We start from the raw sequence: 17,213 nt of genomic DNA on the forward strand, positions 1-17,213 counted from the left end.
AACACTGCTCATCACTCTGTCAATCCAAGGAACCTATCAGCTTAGTATTTAAGTGCTGAACAGTGATATAATGTGAGAAGAAGATAATCTGCTTCTGAGACAGGCAACGGACCAAGCATTGATTAATTTAACTCCTATATTACAGCTATCACTTCTATAATACAAAATGACTCCCACCCCATACAATGCGCACATGGTCACACGACCAGCACATTCTCTCAACTAAGCAGAGAGATGGAATAGTGGAAGCCCACACAGTAGCCTGAAACTTTGATGACTCCCTGCTCATTATATAAGTCTCTCCATTCTAAAGCCATAAATTTCTATTAGGGTATTAATGTAAGGTCAGTTTCTAGACTTTCAGTTTTCTAGAGGTCAGAAAAATGCATTGCAGAGCGCAGTTGCCTTGGATAAGGAATATTTACAGCAGCTATGTATCATTCAAGCCAGCAGAAAACAGAAGCATCGGTGGGAAACCTGCATTTGTTCCAGTATCCGTCCTTCCAGCAGATGTTACCATATGGCACAAAGGCAGTGTAAAAAACCAAATATGTTGGCTGGAAGGAGGACATCTTAGGCTGTTCTCTTCTCTAGTTACTTGAAAGGAAAAGAGAATTAATGAAGGAAACCTAAAGATGCAGATGGCACTGTCAATAGTTGTGATGGAAAGTCCTGTCAGTTCTGTGCTTTCTGGAAAGCCTATTTTCTCTCACAGGAAGTAATGGCAGAATTTACCATAATGGTATTCAAGGAAAAAAGAATAGTTTTGTATTTATTTATAAATATACGCATATTATGAGCCTCTCCCTGAATTTACCAAAAGAATTGGAAGAATCATAACAAGTCTTCTGCCCACAATAGGCGGTATAACAGTTACTGAGACTGATGACAATTTACAATTCCTTGCCAAGACCAATAGTTACTTGGTATCTCACCTTCCTGTTGTGCCTGGAAGATCAACAGTTAAGACTCTGGTGGACTGAGAGAATATGTTCCAGACTCAGAACTCTGCATTTCCAATCCCTAATGGTTAAATACAGGCTCTGCCTGGAGGAATTACCATAGCAGTATTTAAAGAGACAAACAACACCTTAGGGAACTAGAACCCTACCATATTAATTGGATACTAGTGGGATTAGCTGCTAATATGGTGGTTTTTGTTCATATGCACATGATTGAATTAACCAACAAAATACTGCATGGAAGAAATTTTCCTTTGTGAAATATTGGCAAGGAACTTATTGTTATTTTTTTAATTTCCCCCCACTCTTCTTTGGATCAGTGATCAAATGTTGGGGACAGGTGATTGTATCCCATGTGATCAGTTTCTTGTGATGGCTGGATGGGGGAAGGGCATGCATTGGTAGCTCTAGGTTTTCCCCACCATGTTCTTTTGCCTTTAGTTACTGTTATTATTTATTGTTTGCATTCCTGTAGCACTTAGGTACTGTACCTACACTGCAACTGAGAGAGTGCTTCCCAGCCAGGGTAGACAGACTCACACTAGCTTTTAGCTGAGCTAAAAATAGCAGAGAGGGCATTGTGGCAATGACAGAGACTCAGGGCAGCGGGTGACTAGCCTTGCATCAGTGTCCACCATCCATGGCTCAGCTGCCTTTGTCCCTTTATCCCAAGAATCTCCAGTTGACTCCAGGGAAATGGAAGTGCAGGCCCCCTTGGTGTAGTGACGCAGCCCCGTGAGTCAGCGTTTAACCCTTCTATTGTCTTCTGAGCACTCAGCTGCAAGCCTTCTGTATTTGCAGTCGAGACTGAGCAGAAGAGGTCTGTTGCATAACTGCTTCATGATCACAGGCGCATAGCCAGATTTTGGCAAATCTTTGGCGTGAGGCCAGCAAAACTGTGAACTCGAGTAAAAGTACCAGGAATGACCACACACACCAGCAAATAGCAAAGAAGCTGGAGGTGTTGCAAATTTAGTGGAGTGGTGACCAGCGCAGGGAGCAGATTAAGTAGTTTAGGACAGAGCTGACAAGAAAACCAGGAACAAGAACCACACCTTAGGCAACTCGCTGCCATCATGTCTGTTTTATGAAGAGTTTGATCAGGTGCTGGGCACTGTTCCTAGCACAGAACCAACTATGGTACATGATGACCTGGTTGGTGCTCTCCTGGCCCCAGTATCTAGCCAGGGGACTGTTGGGATGGGAGTCATAAGCAGGTGCTGAGTGAGGGCAGTGAAGTGACTCTGTCACTGAAACTGGTCCCAGAGAAGGCTTTGGAGCAGGAGCAGCAGCAACACATCCAGGGGCCATACTCTGAGGAGCTGTTTGATGCCTCAGCCTGCTGTGGAACTTCCAGCAGACACAGAGGGAACAGAAACTTCCCTGAGTGTGGTAAGTTTCTGGCTCCGTTTTAATGTTTGTTGATACTGTACGGGGAGGGATTTCCATTCTATGAACCAACGCAAAAGTTATTAGAAGCCCCAGCTGGCACAAGTATCTCCTAATGGCAGATTGTCTGACACCATGTGGTGTTCAAAGTGGTAACCAGAAAATGCAAAACTAAAAACACCTTGAAAGTAAATATTTATTTGAGAAGGCACAAATTTTTGCTAGGGCATTCCTGTTCCTTAAAATAATAATTGTACCTTGCCATGTCTGTAAGGTCACTGTTCTATAACCACTCAAAGGCATAACAAGCCACTGGAAACAGTGATTCTAGTCCATTTTCAGCCAAAGGCAGTCCATAGGTGACAAAATCATTTGTGCCAAATTTGACTGGGTTTTGAAATTTTGTACAGAAATGTGGCAAGAGACAGAGGGGTAAGGAAGATGGCTGTGCAGTTCGGGGTGTTTCCATGCAGTCATAACTGGCTAAGCCTTATGGAAGCTAATGCAGCGTCCTGTTGATTTCCCTCATGCTGATAGTTGCAAACTTCTCCTGAAGTAGAAACTCCAGGTAGGTAATAGCATTTTGGAGAGGAGAATATTTTCCAGGGCCACCTCAGTAGCTGACCAGGTCACTATACTCATAGATGAGCTGTTCAGTCACTATACGTGTGAGTATTTTAGTTGCACACTGCAGGTTTCCCACCAGCAGTTTGGGATAACATCTCCCTTTGGCAATCGACCACAAGAACTGTTATGTCTAGGAGCGCCGCCAGCTTTTTTGGTGCCCTAGGTAGCGGAAGGTCCCACCCCCAAAATACCGCCGATGACTGGGGCGGCTGAAGATCCAGCCACCTTGTTGGCCCCCCCAAAATGTTAGTGTCTTAGAGGCCTAGGTTACCTAATGGGTTGTGCTGGCCCTGGTTATGTCCTCCAAAATGTGGAAGGCTTGAAATGATAGAAAAAGCTTTTGCATCATGGCCACCCACCTGCACCAAACCCAAATAGTTCTGCAGGTTTTAGAAAGCGAAAAACAATTTTTTGTTTTTAGCTTACCATTGTCTTCGCACTTCTTTCACTGCGATTAACCAGGCTGTGTCCAGAGGCCTTCTGTGATCTGAAGTATCCCTCTCACAAAATATTGAAGTTCAGTTGAAAAAGTAACATTTTATGTCTTTGAAATTCCAGAGGGATTTTTTCTGTGCTCCTGCATTGAGCTGTTTGAGACAATAATCCACTGTGTCTTGTCCTGTTCCAGCCCCCTCAACATCTACTGGCTGTAGTACCTCTGCAGCTCGCCTACACTGCAACAGGAGCCTAAGCTAGTGTATCTTCATGAGCCATTCCAAGAGGAAGTGTTTCCCTGGTGAACTTCTGGTTGGACTTCTGGACATCATAGGCACCAACTTTCCCTGCTGCCAGTGGGTGCTTGTGCCCCCCCGACCCCAGTCTGACTCCACCCCTACCCCGCCACCATTCCAACCCCTTCCCCAAATTCTCCACCTCAACTCTGCCCCCTCCCTGTCCCTATTGGACCCCTTCCCCAAATCCCCACCACGTTCCTCCTCCTCCCCTCTCCCTTCCAGCACTTTCTGCGTGAAACAGTTGTTTCGTGGCACAAGTACTGGGAGCTGGGGGAAAAAGCGGGCATGCGATGCGCTCGTGGAGGAGGCAGAGTGGAGGTAGAGGTGAGCTGGAGTGTGGGGGCAGGGCGGGGAGCTGCCGGTGGGTGCTAAGCACCCATCAGTTTTTCACCAGGGGTGCTTCAGCCCAAGAGCACCCATGGAGTTGGCGCTTATGCTGGACAGGGCCAACGAGCAGGTCCAGTATCAAAGATAGAGGAACTTGTGGCTAGAGGAAAAGCATGGCAAGAGGAAAGGCTCAGGCTGGCTGTACAGCTTGAGAACAGGGTTTCGGTGCAGTTCTTGGACCAGGAATGGTGGCTAAGGGAGGAGGAGAGAGCTCAGCAGAAAGAACTGTTTGAGTGGTTGATACCACTAAAAGCAACAAGAGTATTAGTTTCTGCTGCATGACCCACACCATGGCATGAATCCCCTATGTGGTACCAAGAGATGCAGACCAGAAACAGCTTGCAAAATGCCATGGCTGGGTGGCCCTTGCAATCAGGCTCCATGAGTGGCTGGACAGGGCATGTAGTGCCTCCACTTCTCCCCTGGTGCCAGGTATATGGCGAATGAGGGCCCAAGGGACATGTAGTGGTAGAGGGTTTCTGTCTTGAATATGGTTTCAGTGTCTGCACTTGTTCATGCACTTTTTGTTTTTGTAAGGTTCTGTTTGTAGTGGTGAAGTAACGGCATCTGGCCTGCCTGGCAGTGGGTGAATGTACTTTTCAAATTCATATTTATAAATAAATCATAGAATATCGGAGTTGGAAGGGACCTCAGGAGGTCATCTAGTTCAACCACCTGCTCAAAGCAGGACCAGTCCCCAGACAGATTTTTGCCCCAATCCCTAAATGGCCCCCTCAAGAGTTGAACTCACAACCCTGGGTTTAGCAGGCCAATGCTCAAATCACTGAGCTATTCCTCCTCTCTATCGCTTTATTTTATCAAGAACATTTATAGCTGTCACTGCATCACTTCAAACACTGTATTTAAAATAATAAAGGTTCACCTCTGGCTTCACAAAGATTGTGAAGAGCTCTGCAAGCCATGGTAATGCTCACAGCATTGATGACACTGGAATCCAAGAGTATGTAGAGGTCTCTAACAGGATTTCACTCTATCAAATGCATTCAACAACCATTCTGCACCTGCTCAGAGTGTAATCAATGTTTCTTTTGCCTCAGAAGTCAGAAGGGCCTCAGAAGTCAGATACAGTTTCATAAGCCAAGACAAACGGGGATACACAGGGTCCCCCAGAAAAACAGAGGGGACAGTAATTCTGTTTGTCATTTGGTGAGAATAGTGTCCCAGTCTATCCATGAACACAGACTCCCAATGGGCAGAAAACCATGCCATTATGAACTTTCCCAGTGCAGCCCGCTGTTGACATTCATAAATTGACCTCTCTGTCCACAAGGGCCTGCGTAACAATGGAGTAGTACCCTTTGTGGTTTGTGTAGTTGTGTGCTCCTTGAGGAGTGCCAAGTATGGGCACATGAGTTGCATTAATGGCCCCAGTGCTGTTTGGGAACCTCATTCTCTCAAAACTAGCAATTACTTCAGGAATATCTGTTATGCTCGCCACCTAGGGGTAAACTCGATGCCTGATTGCCTTAGAAACCTCAGCCAGAACTTTACCCACCATTGACTTTCTAGGACCAAACTGGTTGGCAACAGATGTATAGCATTCTGGGGTTGCTATAACTGGAAGCTGGCTACCTGCTTTTGGACGGGCATTGGCTACCCTCATGTGTGTCTTTTCACTGGAAAATCAGGGCAAGCTGCTCACAGAGCTCCAGAAATGTAGCTTTCTTCATGCAAAAGTTCTGGGTGCACTGCTGGTTATCCTACATCTGCATGATGATGTGGTCCTGCTCCATAAAAGCCAGTCTATGTAGCGGGCCTCAGCAGCTATGCCAAGTGTCATGAGCAGCATCAGCCAGTTCGAGTCTGCCATGTCTATGTCCTCTTCCTCCTGCTCCGTCATTAGTTCTGTCAGGGGCCTTTGATGGGTCAGAAAGTGCTGCCAAAATGTCCACCTGAAACTCACAGAAGCTCTGCCTAAAGTGCAAGCAAGAGAAGTTCTTCAAATGGCACCTCCTCCATAATGCTGGCTCTACTAGCTGGAGCGTGCAGACCAAAATGATGGCTCAGCAGGATGTGTGCATTGGCTGTTCAAACTTCCTGTAATGTACAGGGTGGATGGCCAAGTTTTCTCACAGTTCACCATGGTCAAAGGGCTAAAGCAGACACATTTCAAGAGGGCTCTAGGGAGTCTGGGACATGGTTGGTTTGACTCAGTTCTGCATGCTGCAGTGTAGATGCCAGAGCCCCAGATTTTAACCCAAGTTAGAAAATTCTTAATGTAGGGTTGACAGTCAGTGTAGATGCTCAAGCCCTGGTTTCTGTAATCCAAGGTCCACTGACTTGAGTCCTGCTAACCCTGAGCTTATATTCCAGTGTAGACCTACCCTACACTGGAATAAAAGACCTGTGGCACTGCCATGACTGGCCTGAGTCAGCTGACTTGGGTTTGGAGGGCTCAGGCTGCAGAACTATAAATTGCCGTGTAGATGTTTGAGCTCAGGCTGGAGCCTGGATTCTGGGGCTGTCCCTCCTTGTCCAGCACAGCAATTTTACAGCCCTGCAGCCTGAGCCAGGTAACCCAAGGAAGCCATGGGTTTTAACTGCTGTGTAGACATGCCCTTAGAGGCTCTAGCTGAGATAGGCACTGTGTGTACAGAAGTAAGAGATGGTCCCCGTCTGGAAGACCTTATGATCTAAGGTCCTGATTCAGAAAAGTACCTAAGCACATGCCTTGAAGAACATACGTAGTTCCCATTAACTTCAGTGCTTAAGTGCCTTTCTGAATTATGGCCTAATGACAAAACAAAGAGTGGGAGAAAGGAATGTTGTTGTCCCCATAGTATAAAGCACTTTACAGATGAAGAACTGAGGCACTGAGTAGATTAACTACTCATGGTCACACAGGGAAAACAGGGGAGATCTGGGAATTGCACCCACCTCTCCTAATTTCCAGTTCAGTGCCTTACCCACAAGACCATGCTTCTCTTCAGATTTGCCTTCCTCACAGTTTCAGAGCCCCTGTCCCTGTTCAGTTATTTGGTCAGTTTCACATGCAACCAGTGAGTGTGTCTTTAATTGCTGCTACTTTGCTGACACCTCAGTAAAATTTTAAAAGTTTAAAAGTTTAAAATTACAAGGTACATATTAACAGCTTCAGAGCACAGCAACTATTTCAACTTTCTCCTTCCTTATACTTAATAGAGATTTTGAAAAGCAAATAGAAATATTATCCTGGCTGCATCCACATGTGAATCTTTGTTGTGCCTTTTTAAAAATGCTGATTAACCCTTGTCAAGTTAGTATGTGTTTTTCTTAATCATTTTCCTTTTCAAATTACTATAGAACTCATTTCCTGTGCAAATAATCACACTGAATGCAGCCATGGTTGTCTTGAAACATCTAGAGGGCCTGTTTGCTTCTGTCCGGAGGGATCGGTGCTCAGAGTAGATGAGAAAACATGCTCAGGTAGGTATATGAACTTTTTTTTTTTTTTTTTTTTTTTTTTTTTTTGCTTTAATGTGTGCTGAAGTCTGTGTTTATTGTTGGTGCTGAGCACCAAAACTGGGTGATGGTGTTTCACACTAGCTTTTTGCACCTGTCAATGACTGTGCAGGACAGCTGAGAATAATACTCTTTGATTGGATAATCAGAACTCATCTGCACCAATAAACATTTGTTGCCAGTGGCATTTGAACCTCTGCAGGCCGTATTCTGCTGGCCCCTTTTGTAAATGCTATTCTGGACACTCCACAGACATTTGTTTCAGAACACACTCTCCCCTTGGCAGAGTCTCTCGGGAGGCACAGCACAAAGAGTACAGCTCAAAAGTTGGACAAGGTGGTGGTCGGGAGTAGCAGAGGTGACTTTTATAGCTCCCTAGATTCTGGGCTGCTCTAACTTACGATAGCCTTAGCTCACCTGCCTATGGGCTGCTTTGTGGCCTGAATAGCGGTAGTATAAAGCATTTTTGTTACTTGCCTTCCCCTGCTGACACCTGCTCCCATTCCAAATGTGTCTCCTAAACCAAGGGTTGCAATGGGGGAGGGAGGGAAGGGGGACAGTGCAGGGCTATTTTGCTGGCCCTGTGAAGTTTCTGTGTCACAGGAATTTCCCCAGGATCATCGTGGCCCATTTACAGCTCCTCTATATTCTAGAGTGTTATAGTAGCCATGATCTAGGAAGGATTGAGGAGGCAGGGATAGTTTTAGTCAGTGTGGCTCAGTTGAGTCAGTTTATGTAGCCAGTGGGTATGGCTACACTGTAGCTGGGTATGTGCCTTTGGCACAGGCAGTGACTTGGTCTAGCTGCTCAAGTACAGGACCGACCAACCCCCTGGGTCTGTCCTCAGGTGGCTGGTACGTGCTGCAACATCCACCTTGGTATTTTTATCGCTAGCTTGTGTGGAGCTAGCGCATGTCTGTCTATTTGGGCTGGTAGGAATGGACCCAGCTGCAGTGTAGATGTATCCAATGAGACCACATTCTCTATATGGCCATGTATGGGAGGAATGGTCTCTTTTGGTGTGGGTAGGGCTGTGCAGTGATTTTTTTTTTTTAAATCTAGTAAATCATTTGCACTCTTCGTTCTCCCAACGAGGTGGCATTGGCTTAGCAAATGAAACAACGAAACATGATGCTCTGGCCTGTCAAGTTAGAAGATCAGTGAGTTTCACTGCTTAATTACCCTCACCCATTTCACCTTCTGGTGAGAGAATGGCTTTACTTTGCTGTACCATGGGACAAAGCACAGATATTCAGTGTCTGATGGAAGTTATTACTTTCTGTAGATTTGACTAGAGTTCTGTTGAGTAAAATGAGCTGACTTAAATAATCAACACATGGAAGCTCTGTTCAGATGTTCTACTGCCCGTTGTGAATCATCAAGAAGAGATGTAACAGAAGGAGATGATCATGTTCACCCATGTTGGTAACCTTTGGCCTTTAACAATAATGCTGACTTCCTGAAATCTTTGGCAACAATGAAATCTATCTTATAGTTGAAATCACAATTGTACGGGTTGTTCTGTTGCTGATACTTGTGATTTTTATAGTGTTTTATATTATAACTACTGTAAGAAATTTTAAAATGCTCTGTTTAAGGTTGTACATCTCTGGATAATGGTGAATGTAGCCAGATTTGTACCTCTTTAAGTCCATCTTCCTGGGAGTGTGGTTGTTTTCCTGGATATAAGCTGCAGGCGGATAAAAGACACTGCACTGCTATAGGTCAGTATTGAAGTGTTTGTGGATATTCCTGGCTATATAACGAGAAAGATATAACAACTTTTAAAGGGGATTGGGTATTTTGGATCAATCTTTAACATTTTTTAATTCCTTGGAGTGAATTTGAGGAATATTTTTAGTTTGAGAAAATAAAACATGATGAAATATATCAGGACGTACATAACTACATACTTCTGTCTCCCTTGCAACATATTGTTTCTTTTAGTCAACTTTAGTAATTCATGAGGGGCCCCATCCTGCATTGTGTAGCTCTTGGGGGGGGGGAATTGTTGTACCCCACAAGTAAACAGGAAGCCGTGTGTGCAACAGTCTGCTGATGTGCTACCCAATGCAGGATTGGGGGTCTAGGTTTTTATAGGTGAGGACTGGGTAGGGCGTGGGCAGCTGTGGGCCCTCTATTGCAGAAGTTATTTTCACGACTGATCCAAAAAAGCCCAAGTTTGTTGACATGTATGTCACAGTGGAAGGCCCATCTATTTGGGGTGGTGGGCAGATAGTAGGTTGGTTTTTGGAGTGAATCTTTACTTTTAGATTTTTGTCAGTCTTAGATGTTATGTATTATACATATGCCCAGAAAGGTTGTACTGGATGCATTTTATAAATTTAAAAATGAATAAGTTGCATTGTCAAACACCAGGCATATGACATCTGCACTGTGCTGTTTTACTCCGTGCATGTCAATACCAATCTGCAGCCTTTACTATTACAGTGCAAAGCTCTTTATGGTTCTGCACTGTCAAGTGAACTGGATTCTGTGGTGGTGCTGTGCAATACAGTTTATAAGAGGAAGGATTTTTTTGTGGCTGAGTCGCTGGACTGACACTGAAGATGAGTGAGTTCAATTTCTGCCACTGCCACAGACTCTGTGTGCCCTTGGGCAGATGACAAGGCTCTGATCCTGCAAACACTTACACACATTTACTTTCCCTCTCCTGTGTAGTGGTAAGCAGGTACATGCTTTCAGGATCAGGAACTAAAGTGCAGTGCCTCAGTTTCCCCACCCTTCCTTTCACCCTTTATCATTCACTATTTCTATTTAGATTATAAACTCTTTGGGGCAGGAAGTGTCTCTTACAACATGGTTTTACAGTGCCTCATACAATGGTGCCCTAATCTTTCTTGTAATCTCTGGGCAATACTGTAATGCAAACGATGACAGCAGCACTAATGTATGTTGGGGGGATTAATTTAGACTGTCTGATTAACTTCCTTGGTGAAATAAGTGAGATTTAAGTCCTGGACCCAAGGGTAAAGTCGAGTTCGGTAAACTAAAGCACTATCAAGCTCCCCTCCTTTGCACTGTAAAATGGTGATTTAGGGTATGTTGATGCTGAATCGGAGGTATGATTGCAGCTCAGGTAGGCGTACCTGGGCTAGCTTTAATTTAGTTAGCGTGGCTAAAAAAAGCAATGAAGATGCAGTGGCACAGACTCCTGTGTGGGCTAGCAAAGCAAATACGTACCCAGGGTTCTGGGAAGACTTGTACAGTCTGCTCTGAAATCCATGTGCTGGCTAGGTGAAAGCTAGCACGGGCATGCCTACCTTTGATTGCAGTGTTGATGTGCCCTTAGTGGTTCCCACAATATGGGCGGGGAGGTAGGGGTGGGGAAGGAGTGAGTATGACTTAGTCTATGTTCTGTATTTTAACACTTGCCTTTTTGTTTCTTTGTTAAATAAAAGACAGCCTGATTCAGCTTGTGTATACCTGGGCCCCGACTTCCAGTCTTTCCTGAAACAAAACTTCTATTGACTTTTATGGGAGTTTGCCTGAGGAAAGGACTGCCTAAGTAATCACTAAGTAAGGACTTCATAACTTGCCCTGTGTGTGTCCAGCATTCTATGCAGTCAGCTGTGCAGAAGAGATCAGCGCTAGTTTAGAATTTAGCAATAAAAGGAAAAGAGGCAATTGCTTTCAGTGATAGACAATTAACTTTTTCCTTCTTCACTGATGAGATCTTGTTGATGTTGCTCGCTGATTAAGATGACGGAAACAAAAGTGTAAGGAGAGACAGAGAGGAGAAATGTGCACTCTAATTGCTTTTTCGCACATAAATCATCTTATCTACAGAATTAACATGCATGCAAAATTTCATTAACAGGCCCCAGGCCATTTTTGTTGTTTGCAAACGACCAGGACATCCGTCGCATCAGTTTTGATGGAACAGATTACACAAGTTTACTCGACTGGCAGATGGGAATGGTTTTAGCACTGGACTATGACCCAGTTGAAAGTAAGGTAAGGCATTAAAAATGAGAGGATTTTGAAGGGTTGTGAGGACAAATGGATTGTGCTTCCTTGTACCTTAACCTTTTTGCTGCCAGTAATCTAGATTACATGCTGTGTTGCTATCATTCCATTGAAAGTCCAGCAACACAGTTGGTGTGGTGTTCTGTCATGAGTAGGATGATAAACACAAGCCCACCAATTAAATTTGACCCTTCAGTTCTGTCTCCATTAGTTTAATGTGGTCCATGTGCCAAAATTGCTGGATCTCCCACATAGTTTTAAGCATGACTACAGTGAAGAACAAAGAGATAAGGTGGATCTCTTATATTAGATCAACTTCTGTTGATGAAGGAGATGCTGTTTAGAACAAAAACGTTTGTGTAATCAATTGATTTCTCACTTCAGAATCATTTCCTGGAAATATATCAGGTGCTTTTATTGAAGAATCATAGAAAATCCAGGCACCTTTACTAGTGATATGCATCAAAACCCATACCATATGTAGAGGCTCTTTTAGCAAGCATTGCACCCAAATCTCCTAGTAATATTAAACCAATTTGCTGCAAATATGGCGGGCTTGTTAGCCTTACAGAAGGTGGTCCTGATTCTGCCTGGTGCTCCTTCTGGACCCAGGAGTCAGCTCATATGGAGCAGCTTGCCAGATTAGGGCCAGTGAGTACTGCCTCATCTCAGTGCTCTAAGCTTAATGAATTTGGAAGAGGGGTGGTTGAATGCTGCTTTGTTAAGCCTTGTATAATAGTTTTCTCCTTATAATGAGACTTATCTACACTGTTCTCTAAGGTAATGCAGTATGCTCAAGTTTATCTGAATACCATGGGGGATGCAGATTTTATTTGGATAATTGGGAGTTCAGAGAAATGAGAGAGCAGCTTCTCGCCCCGGTCCCCCAGTGGTCTTCCTTGTTGTCAGAAACAGCTAGACAGCGTATAGACTTTGTTGTTGTCACAGCACATGAGCAGTAACAACAAGGCAGCAGACTCCCTAGCACCTGGCTCCGGTGGCTGCTTGGCTTGGTGCGCACATGCCCCAGCATTACCTCCTGGGGGCTTTGGGAGCAGCATGGAGGCTGCGCAGAAGAGGGACCTGGGCACCTCGGTGCTACATCAGCCAGGGCCAGAGCTATAAGACTGACCCAGTGAAGAGTAACTCCATGGCAGAGGTGAGAGGAGGCAGTGAGGGGGCAGCGAATGTGCATGTAGGCAGCTGGGCACAGGTGGCAAGGGGCTTCTCTGGAAGGATTGCAAGATAGCAACTGGGCAGGGGTTTCACTGAAGGGTTGCATGCGGGCAGCTGGTTCTGGGTAGAGTTGCCAACTGTTTAATCACACAAACCCAAACACCCCTGCCCTGCCCCCTTCCCCGCCTCTTCTCTGAGGCTCCACCCTGCTCAATCCATCCCCCCTCCCTCAGTTGCTTGCTCTCCCCCACCCTCACTCACTTTCACTGGACTGGGGCAGAGGGTTGGGCTGTGGGAGGGGGTACAGACTCTGGGCTGGGGCCAAGGGGTTTGGAGTGTGGGAGGTGGCTCTGGGCTGAGCCTGGACCAGGGAGTTGGGGTACAGGAGGGGTGTGGGATGCAAGCTCTGGGAGGGAGTTTGGGTGCTGGAGATGTCTCAGGGCTGGGGCAGTGGGTTGGGATGCAGGAGGGGGTGTGGGGTGCAAGCTCTGGGAGGGAATTTGGTGCTGGAGGGGGCTCAGGGCTGGAGCAGGGGGTTGGGGTGCGGGAGAGGGTGAGGGGTGCCGGCTCTGGATGGGTGGTGCTTACCTTGGTCAGCTCCCAGTCAGTGGTGCAGCAGGGCTAAGGCAGGCTCCCTGCCTGCCCTGGCCCCGTGCCACTCCCAGAAGTGGTCAGCACGTCCCTGCTTCCCCAGAGGGGGCGGTCAGGGGGATCTCAGCGTGCTGCCCCACCTGCAGGTACCACCCCCACAGCTCCCATTGGCCGCAGTTCCCAGCCAATGGGAGCTGCGGAGTCGGTGCTTTGGGCAGGGGCAGTGTGCAGATTCCCCTGTCCCCCCCAGGGGTTTCAGGGACATGCTGGCCATTTCTGGGAGTTGCATGGGGCCAGGTGCTACCAGACTTTTAGCAGCCTAAAATCTCCTGGTTTGGCTGCAGTAGCCTCCGGGAGCTAGAACCTGATCCTTCACTCCTTTCAAGCAAAATACCCCTTGAAGTTTGTGAGAGTTTGCCCAAGTTGAGTTAAAGGATCAAGAAAAATCTACAGTCAATGCAAAGGTATTTATGTTGTTGTCAGCATTTGCAGTGAAGTTCTAGTGTTATTTTGTATGCAGTTTTGCAGTTTGGGATGCAATTCTCTGCTGATACCAAATATCAGATGGCCTTCCCCACCTCCTATGATTGGTGGTAACCATAACTCTAGGCAGTGGAAAATTTCAGTTTTAGGCTGAGATCTTGCAAGGTTCTCTGCGTAGGCCAGACCCTTTTGCCTGCCTGCCTGCAACCCCATTATAGTCGGGTCCTGGAACATCTTGCAGGACTGGGGCCTGTTATTTAAGAAAATAACAAAGACAAATGTGAAAAGAAGTGAAACAGGAGCAAATTATATCCATCCCCCTCCACACACTTGCTTTCATTTACTTAAATGATCTGGCAACTAAATATTAACACATTTCTTTCTGGCTCTTCCTTCTCTTGTTTCGTGGGCTGTGTTCCACTTTAGGAGGTTGCTGTCTAAAAGGGAACCTTAGGTTATTCAGGAGGTGGTATGTAGGGCAGCTGGGACTTACTGCTAAGCATGCTCAGCCTTCAGAAGTCATTCTGGTTGAAGGATAAGTGCCTGTTTGAGCAATAATCACAGGTTACCATTTTATAAATAAGTGAATAGGGATGTTTCCAAAAAGAAAATTCATAGTCACAGATGAAGCAGTAAGATCAGGGAAATTGGACAGATATTATCTGTGAAATAGTTGGAAATAACCCTTATGTTTCCTCTTAACAGATTTATTTTGCACACACAGCCTTGAAGTGGATAGAACGAGCTGATCTGGATGGCTCAAATCGTGAAAAAATTATTTGTGAAGCTATAGATATACCTGAAGGTCTTGCTGTGGACTGGATTAACCGTAAATTATATTGGACAGACAGAGGGTATGCTCTTCTCTCTGCACTGATGCCAGAGCACATATAACATCGTCATAAAATATATGGAATAACTGAACTATAATATTGGCATAATTGAGATGTTACTCTAAATACAGTAGTGTTTTAGCTAGTGACTGAAAGTCATTACCGACTGAAAACTTAGCATCTGAAAATCAATGTCAAGGGTGTGAAAGTGTGTTTAAAAAAAAAAAGAACAATTCTCTGTGATTCTGATATTGTACTTCTCGTACAGGCAAAATTCCCACTGATTTCAGCAGGAGATTGGTCTTTGTGAGAACCAGGTGATCAGGCTCAGTTGCATTGAATGTAGAATATGTGTTGCATATAAGCATCAGGAACATTAGTATATACTATACACATGACACATCTTGGACATACCTTTGTCTCCTTAATCACAGACCTCCTTGAGTTAAAGGAGACTCTTTGTTAACTCACTGTTAATGAAGTCCTCTTTATGGCTTAGTCACTAGTAGATAATATGATCACACATCTGAGCCAGCACATTACACTATTCACGAAGGGGAAAAAGGCCCATCTTTGACAAAAAGGCAATGTTGGATTAGAGCAACACCCTAGTGGTTATATGAAAGATGAAGGATGGCTACATAGCATGACCAACATTTTAACAGACAATAAAAACTGGTTCTGAATATGCAGATATCTTACTACTGTATGTGCTGTACCCTGAATAGCACCTTCCTCACTCTGTGATGTACATACCCAGGCTATTTTTGTTTGTGAACTGTCTGGAAAATATGTGGATCAACTTCTTGTATAAAAATTAGTAAAGTTCCTATGTTCTTCCTTCAGAAGTTATAGTTCATGGGTGGATTTGTACCTTTCACATATTCTGAGCCACTGTATTTTTCTCCCGTGCCTACATTCCTCCTTCCATCCTGACACTGCTGGCCCTTTCCTCATTGAGTCAGCTAGGAATGGAAGGATGTAGGTTTCCTTTCAGTCAGATGTTAATACTATTCTGAAATTTGTTCCCCTGGGTAAAATTTCTGAGAGTAAGGTTTGTGCAATCTTTTCTGGATAAAATACAGGACTGGGAGTCAGGCCATCTGTTTCTGTCTCAGGTCTCTGTGTTTGCTTGGGTACTTCTCTGACTCAATTTCTCTGCCTGTAGAGTGAGGATAATGATATGTACCTGTCTTTGTAAAATGACAGGTGTCAGAGTAGGAGCAGTGTTAGTCTGTATCCTCAAAAAGAACAGGAGTACTTGTGGCACCATAGAGACTAACAAATATATTTGAGCATAAGCTTTTGTGGGCTACAGCCCACTTCATCGGATGCATAGAATGGAACATATAGTGAGGAGATATATATACATATAGAGAACATGAAAAGGTGGGAGTTGCCCTACCAACTCTAAGAGGCTAATTAATTAAGATGAGCTATTGTCAGCAGGAAAAAAAACGTTTGTAGTGATAATCAAGATGGACCATTTAAGACAGTTTGACAAGAATGTGTGAGGATCGTTAACATGGGTAAATAGATAAGATTAAGAATGAGCTCTCAAAACTGGATACTCTCATAAAAAACCAACCTTCCACACAAACTTCCTCATGGATAGACTTTACAAAAGCTAGACAAGCCATTTACAACACAAACTTTGCTTCTCTACAAATGAAAAAGGATACTAAACTATCTAAACTGCTACATGCCATAAGGAGCCACAACAGTAGTTCCTTTAACCCACCCAACAATAGTGTTAATCTTTCCAGCTATACTCTTCGCACGGCAGAGAGTCTGTCCTATCTCGGGGCCTCTCCTTTTGCCCCTCCAGACTCATGAACATGATACAGTTCTGCGGTGACCTAGAATCCTACTTTCAATGTCTCTGACTCAAAGAATATTTCCAGCATGCCCTGAACAACATACTAACCCACAGAGTCCTCCCTACCAGCACTACAAAAAGAAGGATTCTGAATGGACTCCTCTTGAAGGTCGAAACAACAGACTGGACTTCTACATATTTTGCTTCTGTAGACATGCACGGGCTGAAATTGTGGAAAAGCAGCATCACTTATCCCATAACCTCAGCCGTGCTGAACACAATAACATCCACAGCCTCAGGAACAACTCTGACATCATAATAAAAAAGGCTGACAAAGGAGGTGCTGTTGTCGTCATGAATAAGTTGGAATATGAACAAGAGGCTGCTATGCAGCTCTCTAACTCCACATTCTGCAGGCCATTATCCTCTGATCCCACTGAGGATTACCAAAAGAAACTACACCATCTGCTCAAGAAACTCCCTGAAAAAGCACAGGAACAGATCCGTACAGACACATGCCTAGAACCCTGACTAGGGGTATCCTATCTGCTACCCAAGATCCTTAAACCTGGAAATCCTGGATAGGCCCATCATCTCAGGCATTGGCACCCTGACAGCAGGATTGTCTGGTTGTGTGAACTTTCTCCTCAGGCCCTATGCTACCAGCACTCCTAGCTATCTTTGAGACACCACTGACTTCCTGAGGAAACTACAATCTATCAGTGATCTTCCTGAAAACACCATCCTAGCCACTATGGAT

The 17,213-nt window shown here is 44.9% G+C and overlaps 1 protein-coding gene across 2 annotated transcripts in view; it reads left to right on the forward strand.

The window, feature by feature from the left end:
- Positions 1-17,213, forward strand: part of EGF (epidermal growth factor) — a 103,783-nt gene that overhangs the window by 41,769 nt on the left and 44,801 nt on the right. For both annotated transcript variants that reach the window (XM_030564590.1, XM_030564591.1), the window contains exons 9-12: positions 7,403-7,525; positions 9,160-9,285; positions 11,403-11,539; positions 14,507-14,655. In XM_030564590.1, the coding sequence (XP_030420450.1) occupies positions 7,403-7,525; positions 9,160-9,285; positions 11,403-11,539; positions 14,507-14,655 (535 nt within the window). The remainder of the gene's footprint in view (positions 1-7,402; positions 7,526-9,159; positions 9,286-11,402; positions 11,540-14,506; positions 14,656-17,213) is intronic.

This window comes from Gopherus evgoodei, chromosome 5 (assembly GCF_007399415.2).
Source record: "Gopherus evgoodei ecotype Sinaloan lineage chromosome 5, rGopEvg1_v1.p, whole genome shotgun sequence".
NCBI classification, from domain to species: domain Eukaryota; kingdom Metazoa; phylum Chordata; order Testudines; family Testudinidae; genus Gopherus; species Gopherus evgoodei.